Below are 14,415 nucleotides of genomic sequence, written 5' to 3'. Positions count from 1 at the left end.
TATTGGGACCGGTATTGCCTGCGCATATACTCCACGACCGAAGACAAAACCCAGATCTGTAACTAAGGAAATTGAGCACGAGAACTTAGCTCTCAATAATGTTGTCTGCTCATGCATTGTGGGATACTACACAAACCAGGCTGAACCATAAAGTCTTGTATGCAGACAAGGAATAGAACGAGATAAGCCGCTGCTGCAGACTTTCTCGGCTGCTGAGGAGTGCTTGACATGATGTATTAAATCATTTTGAATTGAACGTTGACGAGAGTCTCCTGAGGGGACACGTGGAACATTCTCGAATCGGCTCTTCTTTGTCCCTACTGATGAAAACGTTTAAATCAGCTGTGTGGTGCACCTCGTCTCGATTTTTTCCACCTTACAAAGATCGTTGCCGTTAGACTTGGTTTCACTATCGATCGTTGAAGGTCTCGCCGGCGTACGATTGGCTCTCCTTTTCGCGCGTGTCCACACCCCTTCGTGCTTGTATAAAACCAGTTGTGTTTATAAATGAATTAAACAGGTACAGTCTGTGATTGGCTAAAATAATTGACAGGGCATGTTTTTCTTTAGGTAGGCATGGCACAATACAAAGTAGCGCGCGACAGCAAGAGCTCTTGACGAGGACGAAGGGGAAGCGTAGCTTCACTCCGTGGGATCGTTTGTGCGCAGTGCTGACTGCCGCCTGACTGGCTCCTACGAGTAGCTTTGCACCTGAATTATCACGAATATGGTGACAGGAGGAAAGGAGCACACAGGCAGCCCGGTCGAGTCCCATGAGCCAGTAGACGAGCACCAGCAGAGTTCGACGGACGAGGAGTTCAAGGATGCAAAGAGCGGAGGCACAACAAGCAGCGACGAGGAATCTTCACCCAAAAGGGTAACACGCGCGCGCGGTAGACAGACAGCAGACACGGAGAAGGACGGCCCCAGGACCCGCGGTGCAAGCAAGGCAAAGACAAGTCCGAAGACTAGCAAGGGAAAGAAGAGCAACGGTAAGAGCTCAGCAAAGAAAGTTCAAAAGGATGGCGAGTCGGACGACAGCGACTCGGCTGGTGACTACGTTCACGTCCAAGTTGGTGACTGTGTGATGCTGGATTCGGGAGACCCGGACGATCCGTACGTCGCGCTAGTAAGCTCAGTGCAGACTTCGCAGCGGCATGACCGAGCTGTGTCCACTTTCATGGCGCAGTGGTACTATAAACCTTACGACGTCAAAGAAGAGGTTAAGGCCTTGATCAAGGGTGGCGTCCTGGAGAACGAGGTGTTTTTATCACCCCATAAGGACAGGAATTCGATCGATGCTGTGATCGAAGTGTGTCAGGTTGTGTCTCCTGAGGAATATAATGACATTCAGGACGAGATAAAGCGTGGGTACCGCGAGAAAGGCAAGATGTTTTTCGTGTGTCGCTACAAGTACTATCCGAACCGTAGCAACATCAAAAAGGCGCTGGAAGTTGTTGAGAACGAAGCGATCCGAAGCGGACTGGGCCGTCCCAAACCCAATGTCGGCATCAGCTACCAGGCAACCATACCGGACTTCATCGAGCCAGTAAGTAGGGTGGATGATTCTCTTGTTCCTTGGAAGACATGCGAGGATCCTGCAGTACGACCGCGACAAATGTGGTCTCCACTAGTTGCGACGAAACAAAGCCAGACGTTTCTGCAATTTCGAGATCTGGTGGACACACTTAAGTTCGCAGTGGGGAACATTGTCAAGACATATCGACCGGGTGCGAAACCCGTGGGCCACCAACGTGGCATCATCCTGCAGTACGAACTGTCGGATGCGATTCAGATTTGTGTATCCACTGGACAGGTGCTCACAGTGTTGAAGAGCGAGCTGTGTTCGCCACTCTCAGAAGACTTAGCCATGCAGCAATTATACCTTTCAAGATTTAACTTATCGCAAGCTGCATACGGGTGCTCCAAGACGATTCTGGATGCACAGCGTACGGAGAGAAAGGCTTTCCGCAAGGAGGTGGAGCTATTTGCAAAGGCAAAAACAGCAGCAACTGTTGACAAGAATCTTCAGGAAGGGGACACTCGAAAGCGCAAGAAGTAGGAAGTTTAATGGAATTACAAAGCTGGCATTGTGATCGTCATACAGCAGCCTTGACTCGGGTTGTGTCTGGGTAGTCCTCTACTCGTTAAAGTTTCGCAGCGGATTTGGGTGCCTTCTTGTCCTCCTCCTTGATCGCCTTGAGGTGATCCAGCAAGTAAGCCAAGTCGAACGCCTTCTCCTTCAGGTAGTGGTACCTGTCACTAGCACTAAAGTGGCCTGACGACAAGTCCATCTTCAACAGCACCTCGTTCTGGTCGCTCTTCATATCACGCAGCTTTGCGACCCATTTGGTGGGCTCCCAGTATGCCACACGTGGGTCAAACAGCCCGCTCGTGACCAGAATGTTCGGGTACGCTTGCTGCTTGACATTTTCATAGGGAGAGTAACTCAGCATGTACTCGAAGTAGGCTTTCTCGTTCGGGTTCCCCCACTCCTCCCACTCTCCAGTCGTCAGCGGAATCGAGGCGTCGCTCATGGTGTTCATCACATCCACGAACGGCACACCAGCGATGGCAGCAGTGAAAAGGTCCGGACGCATGTTTAACACGGCGCCCATCAGCAATCCGCCAGCGCTGCGGCCTTCACACGTCATCTTGCTGGGGCTCGTGTATCCAGTCTTAACGAGATGCTCCGCACAGCTGATGAAGTCCGTGAACGTGTTGATTTTCTTCTTGTATTTCGCGTCCTCGTACCACGTTCGGCCCATTTCACCGCCACCTCGGATATGAGCGATTGCGTAAATCACACCGCGGTCCAGCAGCGGCAGGATGGAAGACACGAAGCTCGGATCGATCGGGATTTCGTACGAGCCATAGCCATACAGATGCAGCGGCTGGCGGTCCTGCGAGCGAAGGTCCGAACGGTACACCAGCGAGATTGGCACCATGGTTCCGTCGCTAGCCTTTGCTTCCAGCCGCTCGGTCTTGTAAAGGGAGCGGTCATAGTTCGGTACAGGCTTCTCCTTCAACAGCGTCGACTCACGGGTGTTGACGTCGTAGTCGAACGTTGCCCATGGGGTAGTCATCGACGAGTAAATGAAGCGGTACTTGTCCGTGTCAAAGTCACGGTTGACCGACCCGGACACCGTGTAGCTGGACTCCTTAAAGGTGATCTGACGGCGAGCGTGCTTGTCTCCCTCGGGGACGATGATCCAAAGCTGCGAGTAGCCTCCCTGTCGACCTTCCATGACCATAAAGTCCTTAAAGCAGTCAACATCATCCACCTTGATGCTCTCGTCGTACGGGAACACATCGACCCAGTGCTCTGGCGACGGTGACGTCACCGGCGTCCTCATCACCTTGAAATTGGTGGCCTTGTCCTTATTCGTCACGATGTAGAAATAGTCTCCAAAGTGATCCACCGAGTAGATCAATCCCTTCTGGCGCTGAGCAATCACCTGTGGAGGCTTGGACGGGTTATCCAATTCGATGAAAGACACCTCGCTGGTTTCGCTGCTCGAGGACAGCAAGAACATGTACTTCCCGCTGCGAGCTTTCTGGAAGTAGGCGCTGTAGATTTCATCGTCTTCCGTGTACAGCAGCTCGTCCGCGTCCTTGCTCCCCATCGTGTGACGCCACAGTTTATTCTGGCGATGGGCTTCGTCCTGAGTGGCGTAGTAGAGCACAGAGGCGTCCTGTCCCCAGCGCAGACTCGAGATGTTTTCGATCCGGTCCGGTAGTAACTTTCCAGTCTCAAGATCTTTCACGTAACCCGTGTACGTTTCGTAGCCGCTGAAGTCCACCATGTACGCCAGATAGCGGTGGTCGGGACTGGGGGATACGCTGGCCACTTGGCAATGGTTATGACCCTTGGCGATCTCGTTCTCATCCAATAGTAACTCTTCCGGCGCGTTCTTGGTCTTGGCCTTGCGGCAGTGGTATGCGTAGCTGCTGCCCTTCACCGTTCGGTTGTAGTACAAGTAGGAGCCGTGCGGATATGGGTAATCTTCGTCGGTCTCCTGGACGTGCGACAGCAGCTCGTCGTAGATGTTGGCGCGCACGTTAGCGAGATGCTTCGTCTTGACGTCCGTGTACTCATTCTCCTTGCGAAGATGTTCCAGCACCTCCTCGTTCTTGCGCGAGTCATCACGGACGTAGAAATATGGGTCCTCAAGGTACAAGATGGGCTTCATTGGGCTCGAGCCACGGTTCTGCCCCGCGACAGCGCCAAATGGGACCATCTTGGGTCGCTTTTCAAGGACGGGAGGGCGCACACGCCGTGACAACGTCGAATACGCCGACCGGCGAAGGCGCACCACGTATAGAGCCGCGGCCGCGCCGATGCCGACGGTAAGATTCAGTGCGCTCTGTCGGCTCATACTGATCGAAGGATGAGGGAGTTTGTGATGATCCGCAAAAGGATATTCCCACCACGCTAAAATACTTCCGGGTAGCCATGTTTGCACATCGAGATGTACGTACGTCTGTTACAGTTATGATTTAGCTGGCTACCGGGAAGTAATTTAAAGATGACGGAAGTGAGCGGGTGCGAGGAGCAGTCAGTACATGTAGCCGTAGCAAGATCGAGCGGCCCTACTTCGTAAGCACCCCACTCGGTATTTGCGTAGGCGCCAGCGACGGTCTCACCGGCAAACGGATCCTCTCCAGTCTCCAGTGCATGCTCTTTTCAATTGAACAGCGCAATTTTACTATCTCGTGATGTAAACAGTTTAAACTTTTTTTTTATACTCTGGAGTAATAAGAAAGTTATCTAAAAAGGATGTCGGAGAATAGATATTATCCAGATACTTTTTTTTTCACCAAGATTTTTCTAGATAATTAAAGTTAAAAATTCAGCCGGTCAAGCAAGCACATGTAGTTTTAGATGACTTTATAGAGAAATATATGTTGCCGAGCATGTATTAAATTGCCAAACAGCAGATGCGAAAATAAGCTAATTACTCTAAATTGTTTGACTAATTAGAATAAGTGACAATAGAACTTCTAATCGAGTAAAATCTCCCTTTTCATATTTTATGATTTCAGGACAGGAGGTAGTCAAAGCAAATCGTAAAAAGGTACAGCTTATATTCTCAATTTGCCTAGCTTTCGTGAGCCGCCGTGTAATTGTAGTACACAGCATTCTCATACTCCGGTGCACAAAATGGAAACTCCACACTGTCGCTGGGGAAGAAAAGATTTTCGCCCGACGTGTACGTTACGTAGCAACCAAGGCAAAAACACACCATCGTGACGATCACAGCCATAACCTTTTCCCAGATCGGCATCACGCTCCACTGCTTCTTCATCAGAAACACGATTGGCAAGATGATCGAGTGCATTGTGATGCACGAGGCGCCGACGAAGTCGGACAAATCCGCAAAGTGGTCCTTCAGAATCACCGAAGCAATTACCAGAATCGCGACGATCACAATTCGCAGAGTGACGTACTTGATAGCATTTGCGCCGCGGTACTCGGCTGCCTCGGCCTCGGGGTGTCCGAGGTGGACGTTTTCGTTATCAGCGATCGAAACGAAGGAGTGTTTTGACAGACGAGATTTTTCCAACTCGGTGTCGTTGTTTGGCGTGGCAATCTCTGCGTACGTCTGCAGGTTGTTTTCGATATCGTCATCTGTCGGCTTGTGCATACCCAGAAAGAGACGCTCGGTAATGTAGAATGCCGGATTCAGGATTACTGAGAACGCGATCGTAATATGCAGTTGCATGAACATGTACGCCAGGACAACGGCACCCCAATCTGAGGCGAAGCCCAGCGTGGTGAGGCCACTGTCCGCATCCGGGTAAATTGACCACAGCAGGTTACCAGAGATCTGGCACCCAACCGACGAGTATGCGGTGCTGGCCAACACCAGGAAGCAGCACGTGGTGAAAGCCATCGTGACAAACACAACGCGAGGCATCCGAGTAGGATCGCTGTGTTGACGCTGAAGAGCTGGAATCACGATGCCTGCACCGTAGGCGAGAGCCAAATTTCCGAAGGCTCCAGCGACTTGCTTGAAGTTGAGGTCAGGTGCAGGCGCAGTCGGGTGTCCACGCATGCCGTACATGACGACCGCGATGCCGATTATATCCGCTACGAGCGTTCCCATGCAGCCGGCGAATGCAGCACCAGCTCCTTCCTTAAGTGTTGGCACGAGACATACGGGCAGTACCAAGAGTGCCATGAGAATAGACCACGTCGTCGTGCTGAAGGCTCCAGGATATAGACCATCGAGAAGCGTACCACCAAGCACCAAGAACACACAAGGAACGATGAGGCAGTTACCCATTTGGGCGATGACGGTGAGATAGCGACCCCACTTGCCCATGACCCACTCGCCCAGGTCTCCATAAGTCCTGACTGATGTGGGCGCGAGCAGCATAACGCGGCAGATGGCAACGGAGCCATAGATGTTGGCGAAGGCCATGAAGGCCATTGCGACAATAGCGAGACCGGGGCCAGCACGCGAGAAGTTGCCCGGCATACCAAGGGTACCGATGCCGTAGACGCAACAGAAGAGGTTGAAGGCCGCCTTGGCATCCTCCATCGTGAAGAATGGTTTATCCATGGTGATGTTCTAGTCGCTTGGACAGGAGGCGGTGGGTTGAAGACTGAGAGACCGAAATTGGCCTTCGCCGGTGGCAGCAGCTACTTTTCATGCTCCGGTGAACTGGTGGCGGTGAAATACTCGAGCTCTGTTCAAAGGATTCCACTTGCATGCGTCGGCTTTGCACGGGCATATATCGAAGTAACTACATGCACCAGAAGATTACCCTTCTTTTGACCGCTATGCTTGATTGGATGAGGACCTCAAAATTGATATTGAAAGGTCGCAAGAACGATTGGCCAAATTCAGGCGAATTGAACCAATCGTCTGAGACTGACACAGTGCGCGTCACGGGCGACATGTCGAAAACTTTGGAGTATAGCAAATACTTAAAATAATACTAGTAGCTTAGCATATTTTGATGCAATCTACACTACTTTCGTGATCCAATGAAAATAAGGGAATGTCGAAGGGCGACTCCGTAACAGTGGTAAGTACCTAGGTAGCTACTACTGTAAGATAATACTCCGGCATGAGCGCTGAGTAAGTGGTCTAACTCAAGTCACGAAAAAAAAGCTGAAATTTTGTCCCGTCCATGCATCCAACAATTCAATCATCCAAACACTCGAACATCCATCACGCGTCCAAACACGTACATATTTACATGTTAAAATTACTGAATAATTTTAATATTGAATATGTACGCGTTTGGACGCGTGAAGGATGTTCTGGCATAATATGGTACATATTATGTAAAACCATGAAAAAAAGACTTACATGAGAAAGCTTCTATAAATGCAAAACGACATCACCCCCAGAATATCATTTTCTGAGATTACCAATTGGGTCGCGAAGTGCTCTCCTATTGAATCACCGACACAGCTTGAAAAATGACGAGTTGTGATAAAATGATCAAACTACCTCAGAGCGCCATTTGCCATACCGCAATTAATAGGGTAACCCTCAATCTGATCCAGAAATGGTGTGCATTTTTCAGCGTCGCACGTGGCACGGTGGAAATAGATTTACGGAGTCCAACACTAACCTCCTATTCAACTTAATTATTCCTTTTAGTTAATTAATCAAATTCGGGCGGCATGACAAAACGACAGACGAACGAGTGAAGTCTCAATTTCAAATGTATTTATTAGGCAATAATAATAAAACCGCTCTCCCCGTGTCAGTACAGAACGAGCCCATTTGTAGTAATCCCTAGACGTGGGATGACGACAGTAATACGAAAGGATGCCCCAATCACGTGTCACTTCAAACATGGATATCATAAAATACTATTCTGAGCTGTACTTTATACGCCATCGTTAGTTTCCAGGTATCGAGTTTTGGCGATTGGTTGCTCAAAGCCCTTTCGGGTAGGGATGTCCAAGTATCTATTTATGCTGGGAGGGAAGATAATACATAACGCGTTCCACCCCACCACAGAAACAAAAATAAAACTGAATAGAAGCCAATTGCAAAATAATTTATTGCAAATTTAATTATGCTCCTCAACTGCAACATGGCGTTCCTCGTAAAATAATATCATGATGCGGCGTTAGTGGTGTAGCAATACAAGCTCAAGAGCCTCTTCACCCTGTAGAACGGTATAATCACACAGATAGTGCAAATGATCTGCACAGATAAAGAAGCATAACTACACCTTTGCCCGAGCAAAGTGAGACATCAAACAAACCAAAAAGAGATATAACCCGTTTATAACCGCAAACATTATTTTGGGCTAGATTTTATTATTGTAAGTTGAACTGTTCCACAACAAGTGAGATTACCTATGAAACAAATGATACTCGCTCATGTTCAACGAGCTTCGACCAGAGCCTATGTCTCATACTGCATGCCCTCCATCTTCAGTGCATTTGCCACAGCACGTTGACAATGTAGCGCCATTGAAACAACCAGATGACGGTGCATGCAGCCGATCGACGCATTAGCGGCGTCCTCCATCTACGCCATTCTCGCCTCAGTCATGGTGAGAAAAATGCCTTGGTTGAACAAGCGTTGACTGTTGTCCGATAGATACGTCTTCAGTTTCGACTTGAACACGCTGAAGCAGCCTAAGCATGCATATTAATAAAGAATAGGTCAGAAATAATAAACTAGTCACATTGTCTACATATTTTTTTATTACCTTCAATTGGATTCAGCATGGGTGAATATGGCCCCAGTCTTAAAAGGACGAGGTCACTATGCTCACCAAGCTCCTGCTCCACCCTCGCTTCAGTCTGGTTGTGAGCCGGAGCATTGTCAAGCACGATCACCACCTTCTTGCCGCAGAAGTACTCACGGTAGATTTCCGAGTTCTTCACGGTCAAGTAGATCTTTTGCACGAAGTCAGCGTTCACACTCATAAGGATGCTTCCGCGCTGTAGCTGATGCAGCACCAAATCGTCCTCAACAGACACAACAAATTGAATCTGGAAGATCTTGCCCTTGGAGGGAGGGGTCTTAACTGCCGCTCGTTTCCCTTTTGCAGCACGTCCTTGCGAGCGCATGCAGAACGGGTCATAGTTTGTTTCGTCAAAATAGACGATGTAGTCGCCATCATCTTGATGTTCGACCAACGCTTTTGGGAAACGGAAGCGTTTCATCTTATTCGCGTCGCTATTGCAAGTAGATTTCTCCTACGAATCTATAAAAAAGTGAATGTCATAATTTAAATACTAAACGATAAAACACTTCTTAGCAGCCCAAATACCTGCTTTAGCGTTTTCAACTTCGTGGTCAGCTTGGCACTCAGAGCTTGACACTGAAACGCTTGAAAACTTTGTCTGTCAGCTGCGATAGCGTCAGTGTACAGTCCGCCTCCAGGTACGTCTCCATGGCAAATACCATTTCCTCGGTACACTGACGACGCTTGCACGTGTGCCGCCAGGTGCCGGCGGGCTGGGATCCCCAGTTTTGCACAGCCTGTAGGTAGCAGCCCTCGACATATTGTTGTGCTTGGCAACTGTTAGCCAGTCGTCACCGGATTCGTACGCGGTAAGCACACATTGGCGCTCCTCTGCAGTAACGTGGTGGCGTGGCGATGGTGTCGACGGGCGAACGTTGTCTGGGGCATCTTCGTTAGTGCTGAAAGAAAAAGTAATGAGAGCTATTTGTGAAAATGACTGGCACAAATTGGAGCGATTCCCGCAGCCTAGCTGAGGTGCCAAAACTTTTATTTTGAAGCCCTTTCTAAATCTAGAATTGAGCGTGTCCACCCGTCGCCAAGACATGCACACTGTTCCGCGTCCGCCAAACGCAATGAACGACGACGGCAAAGACGGCGTCGTGCTCATTCTCATGCTAGCACTCGCGCATGAGGGTCCACAAGAGAAGGATGAGCGACAAAGGGGACAGAACTACCTTACAAGAGCAGATCTGCATCCCGAGGCACGCTATGGCACGACATGGGAGGCTATTTATGGCGCTGGAAACGATAGAGCTTTTATTACAACGACTGGATTCGACGTTAGCTGCTTCCACTGCTTGTTATCGTGTTTCGAGCCCAGGTAGAGTGGAAAAATGCTGCTCTGGGATCACTATACTGCTGTTGACAGATTGGTTCTTAAAGATGGTGCTCCACACCCATACCAAGAAATGACGTCGACGCTTCTGGTGAATCCAGGCCGGATCGTCGCTCTCTTTCTGCTGCTGCAGCGCTCGGCTTGGCGCTCCACTATCTCTGTTCTACCATGCCCCAGTCGGCTTCTTCACGTTCAGCAGGCCGCTAAACTTTTTCTTCAGAGACGTCAGCTCTCGCTCCGCGCGATCAAACTCATTCGCGGAGTCCTCGTAATTGTGCAACACAACCTCCCATTCGTTTGCTCCAGTTGGGAGAACCGCACCGATGATCTCTAACAGCCTTTTCACGTCCTCGGGGCTGTAGTTCTCGACACCGGGGACTCTTCCGCGTCGTGGCATCCCGAATGCTGCTGTCGCTGATGGAGGCGCGGCTCTGTCGAGTCTGCGGAGGGGGCGATCACGTGATGACAAGACCGTGTTGTGGCGGCAAGGCAAGCTGTATGGATCTTGCATGTATGGGTGGAAAGTTTTGCTGTGGGAACGATCGAGCGGATGCCACGTATTTTTAATAGGATTGGCCACGCTCGTGACGGATCCATCAATTGTGCCAGATCCCACAAAACAGCTATAACCACAGAAATGAAGAAATTTATTCCTCAGCAAGACGAATGTGTAGTTCCACCACAGCTCATATGGAGTAGTATGAGGTGGTCATTAGATATCCACCAACCAAAGCAAGGGTAACCTACTTTAACACAAATCACAAACAGCGCAAATACTTGCGCCGTCTTCAGGGCACGAAGAACTCAATGCATGTCGTCCGTCAACTGGTTCGCCAGACCGCATTTGGCCCAACTGGCGATCTACACGGTGCGTTTTGCTGTAGGATGAAAATCAAAACGTTAATGTCGGTAAAGATACAAATTGGATTGGTTCGTTATGGGAGTTTCGAGTCTTGCACTTGTCAGCTCATAATTGAGCACGCGTCACCCAGCCGCTTAACGCTTTTTCACGCAGACGCCACGTTCAAGCTGAGAGACCTAGGGTATCCAGTCATCACGTGTGGCTTTTCGGATTCTTCCCGGTATCAGCTGGCGGCTATATTTATAATGAACCGTTGCACAACTAAGACATATGGCATGTGTCTTAGCGCTCTGGTAGTCATGGTGAAGCGTGCCCGTCCTTCCTCCATGCTTCATACCGATGCCGTTATTGGAGATATTGAACACGCACAGCTCAATGTGTATCCGCTTTTGGCTCAGAAACGTACTTGATGTGTTGCTTTCACGTGTTGTAAAATGTACGTAAAAGACCTCGACACTTACAGTGGGGGCACCGGAAAGCCGTTATGGATGGAGGCGTACGGAATCAATATGCCAACAACATAAACACGTATTACACATTGAATGACGCAGTACTCGCGCAGTGGAGAGCGATTCTGCAATGAAAGGTGTTCTAAATATTTTACTGAGCAATGGCTGGATAGTCAGTACTGGTGGTGACAAGTATTTCACACTCCAATTCGTATTGCCATAACCAATACTTTATGTGAAACTTCCAACGCAATGTTAAAGAAGTACACGGGGCGTCAGAGATTCTTCATGCAACGGCTGCTAGCTTTTACTACGACTGTCATGCGAAATGCCTTGGTACGCTATAATATCCCTCCATGCATTTATCACACCGAAAAGTATTAAAAGCATCTCCGCCTCAGTTGTATTTGGTCGCTGGTGAATACCACCAACCCGTACGTGCACAAATTGGCATCGGTATACCTTGCTCCAGCTCGTGCTAAACCATTCCTAAACAATAGCATATTCCCCTTGTTTAAATGGAGTATCAACCGCTTCCTTTCTCGGGTTGGTCTCCAATGCAGCGTGCGTACACGTGGAACAAGGTGCCATTCTTTGTAGCAACGATGACAGAGCCCTGGGCGAGATGGTGACGCAGGTAGGCGCGCGATACCTCAAACGACGGGAAGTCGCGATGCACATGTCTGGGTTTCCCCACCTGGTACAGCCTTAATTGCATGCCAAGTGTCCATGTTCCCTTCCCATGCGCTGTTAGCAACCTCCACGATGCTTTCCACAAGATCGTGCATCTCCTTGATGGCGGTTTCGTCATTAACCTCTAACTGACATAGTGCCTGTAGAGAACAAGTGCCCTGGAGTGTATTTTCCTAAATATAAGACAGCTGTCCAAATGGTTAACCTTCTTGAATGCACGCTCACACAGATCCTCAGAAAGAAGCTTTATTGACTATGTAGCCAATATTCCAAAACTTCGACAGCTCTTGAAATGAAAACGATATGGTTTTTATCAATATAAGCCTGTCTGAAAACTATTAAGTCACAAATCCGTCAACAGTCAAACGACACGCAGCAGCAGCGGTCACAGTGGACACACTTAGGTCACACTTAGGGCAAACCAAGGACACACTCAGCTGACCACACTCAGACGACACTCAGCAGACACAGTCGGGAGCACCAGGCAGCGGCCACGGTCAACACCACCAGACTCAGCCGGGAGTATCAACGATCAGCACAGCCAGCCAACTTCAGTCGGGAGATCGAAGAATGAAGCGTGGTCCGTAGTCTACGGCCCGTAGATTGAGGTGTGTACGTGCTGCAATATGATAGACTAATGATTGTGTGACATTACTTGAGGAGCTGATTTCACATATGTAGAATTACTTTTCATACATCTGTGCTTTGTTTAATTTGTCTGTGCAAATCCTCTTTTTTCTTCACCCTGTTTGAAAGTACGTAAGATACTGTATACCTGACAGATTGCTAAATGAAATGAAATAATTACTAGTATATCATTTTACGAATAGAAAGATGAGTATCGGATTACCTTATATTAAGACTCTAAAACAATTTTTAAAAATATTGAATTGGTACATAATACACCATTTTATTTCTAGTATGTCTTTTTTTGGCATCCCTGCCTTCGGGTCATACGAAATATAATGATTTCAGCGTTAGCTCCTAGCGGCGATAACAGTATTGAATGAACTATAGCATAAGGGCGTGTTGCTTTAGACAGAGAGGACAACTACCGACGAAAGTCCCAAACTCCGATACTCTTTTCAGCTCCGAGCCTCGTTCGGCTTTTCGATAGCATCGCTTTGATTTTCGTTTATCTTAAGCTTACTAGCCTCTTCGGAGGTTAGTGGACGTGTTGGATTTACCTCACTGACATTCATAAATGCCAATTTAGCAACTTTCTTCCGAAACAGTCACGTGCTTTTAAAGCTGGTTATTGTCTATCAACCACAGCAGGGCTTGCCGGATTAAGTGCAGCGGATCTCTGAAATACGTTCCCCCAATATCTCTCTTTGACTGGCGAAGAAGTACTACCCCGAATCGGGACAACGGTCTAGACACGGTTTTTGCCATTAGAGAATAATTTAGAACATAGTCACTTCGCTTCAATTCCATGGCAACGACTTCTCCGTTGGGTTGTTCTTAAAGCAGAAATTACTAACCAACTTCCGTCGCACCTGCAAGTTCAGTTTTTGCGAGCCCAGCACCGTAATGCTACAAATATAGGACGCACAAATAGCGTCCAACATAGCATGTCTAATAATACCGAAAAACGGAAGTACAAACTACTTATTATGAGAAAGTCAACATAAACACTGCGCGTTTATCGGGTTGACACGTTTTTGAGCTATTTCACACGTGCAGCAAGAAAGACTTCAACTGTTTTGATCAATATGAGGGAAAGGAAACGGCATATCAATTATTGCTACCTGCATATTGCTACAAAAAAAAAACGCTTTCCCTATACCTATGACGATAGCTCGTCCACACCTCCATTATTTTCTCCACCGCTTTCACCAGAAGGAGACCGGCGGCGGCGCTTCTTCACCGGGCGCGGGGCAGGTGGACGGTCGCGCGTTTTTTTTTTGTACGCCAGATTCTTCGGAATTTTTTTCGTTACTCCAATCGTTGTGCCAAATGTGAAAGCACGTCTTTACCCTCTCTTCCTGGGCTACATTGCACATGTATTTGCTACTCATATCATCTAAAGCGCAAACAAAACCATTGTTAGCTTATTTTGTATGCATGGTCAGGAGTGCATTTCGCTATGTGAACTCCCAAGTCAACATAAGCACTTTGACCAAAACAAAACAAAACTGCAGCGAGTTCGAAGCCTACTACGGCTTTCAAGTCACAAACCCTCAAACAATGCGCCGTCTTGGCACATGCCGCCATAACACCCTCCCCCCCCTGCGGGACTTGTCCTTGATTAATTAACTAAAAGGAATAATTAAGTTGAATAGGAGGTTAGTGTTGGACTCCGTAAATCTATTTCCACCGTGCCACGTGCGACGCTGAAA

The 14,415-nt window shown here is 48.4% G+C and overlaps 5 protein-coding genes across 6 annotated transcripts; 3 read left to right on the top strand and 2 right to left on the bottom strand.

Annotated features, from left to right (window-relative positions):
* Positions 1 to 407: 407 nt before the first annotated feature.
* On the top strand, positions 408 to 4,789 carry PPTG_03865. 2 transcript variants are annotated; one of them, XM_008897639.1, is made up of 2 exons: positions 408 to 483; positions 571 to 4,789. In XM_008897639.1, exon 2 carries the CDS (start codon positions 728 to 730, stop codon positions 2,060 to 2,062), a length of 1,335 nt encoding a protein of 444 aa, XP_008895887.1. In that variant the 5' UTR covers positions 408 to 483; positions 571 to 727; the 3' UTR covers positions 2,063 to 4,789. The 2 variants fall into 2 exon arrangements, with proteins under 2 accessions (XP_008895887.1, XP_008895888.1); XM_008897640.1 differs by lacking the exon at positions 408 to 483 and having other exon boundaries at positions 518 to 2,411; positions 2,470 to 3,129.
* Positions 1,326 to 4,406, bottom strand: PPTG_03864 (hypothetical protein). Its single transcript, XM_008897638.1, has one exon. It carries the CDS (start codon positions 4,377 to 4,379, stop codon positions 2,148 to 2,150), a length of 2,232 nt encoding a protein of 743 aa, XP_008895886.1. The 5' UTR covers positions 4,380 to 4,406; the 3' UTR covers positions 1,326 to 2,147.
* A 240-nt stretch (positions 4,790 to 5,029) lies between the features above and the next one.
* On the bottom strand, positions 5,030 to 6,739 carry PPTG_03863 (hypothetical protein). The gene has a single exon (XM_008897637.1). It carries the CDS (start codon positions 6,567 to 6,569, stop codon positions 5,103 to 5,105), a length of 1,467 nt encoding a protein of 488 aa, XP_008895885.1. The 5' UTR covers positions 6,570 to 6,739; the 3' UTR covers positions 5,030 to 5,102.
* A 3,067-nt stretch (positions 6,740 to 9,806) lies between these two features.
* PPTG_03862 (hypothetical protein) lies at positions 9,807 to 10,403 on the top strand (the record flags this gene model as incomplete). The annotated part of the gene is made up of 2 exons (XM_008897636.1): positions 9,807 to 10,054; positions 10,103 to 10,403. The coding sequence occupies 2 exons, from the start codon at positions 9,807 to 9,809 to the stop codon at positions 10,401 to 10,403; spliced, it is 549 nt and encodes a 182-aa protein (XP_008895884.1).
* A 477-nt stretch (positions 10,404 to 10,880) lies between these two features.
* PPTG_21532 (hypothetical protein) lies at positions 10,881 to 12,647 on the top strand (the record flags this gene model as incomplete). The annotated part of the gene is made up of 4 exons (XM_008898331.1): positions 10,881 to 10,937; positions 11,554 to 11,572; positions 12,220 to 12,238; positions 12,539 to 12,647. The coding sequence occupies 4 exons, from the start codon at positions 10,881 to 10,883 to the stop codon at positions 12,645 to 12,647; spliced, it is 204 nt and encodes a 67-aa protein (XP_008896579.1).
* Between the last annotated feature and the right edge of the window lie 1,768 nt (positions 12,648 to 14,415).

The sequence above is a fragment of the Phytophthora parasitica genome (assembly GCF_000247585.1).
Source record: "Phytophthora parasitica INRA-310 unplaced genomic scaffold supercont2.6, whole genome shotgun sequence".
Lineage (NCBI taxonomy): Eukaryota > Oomycota > Peronosporomycetes > Peronosporales > Peronosporaceae > Phytophthora > Phytophthora nicotianae.
This window is presented reverse-complemented; position numbering and strand designations above follow the sequence as displayed.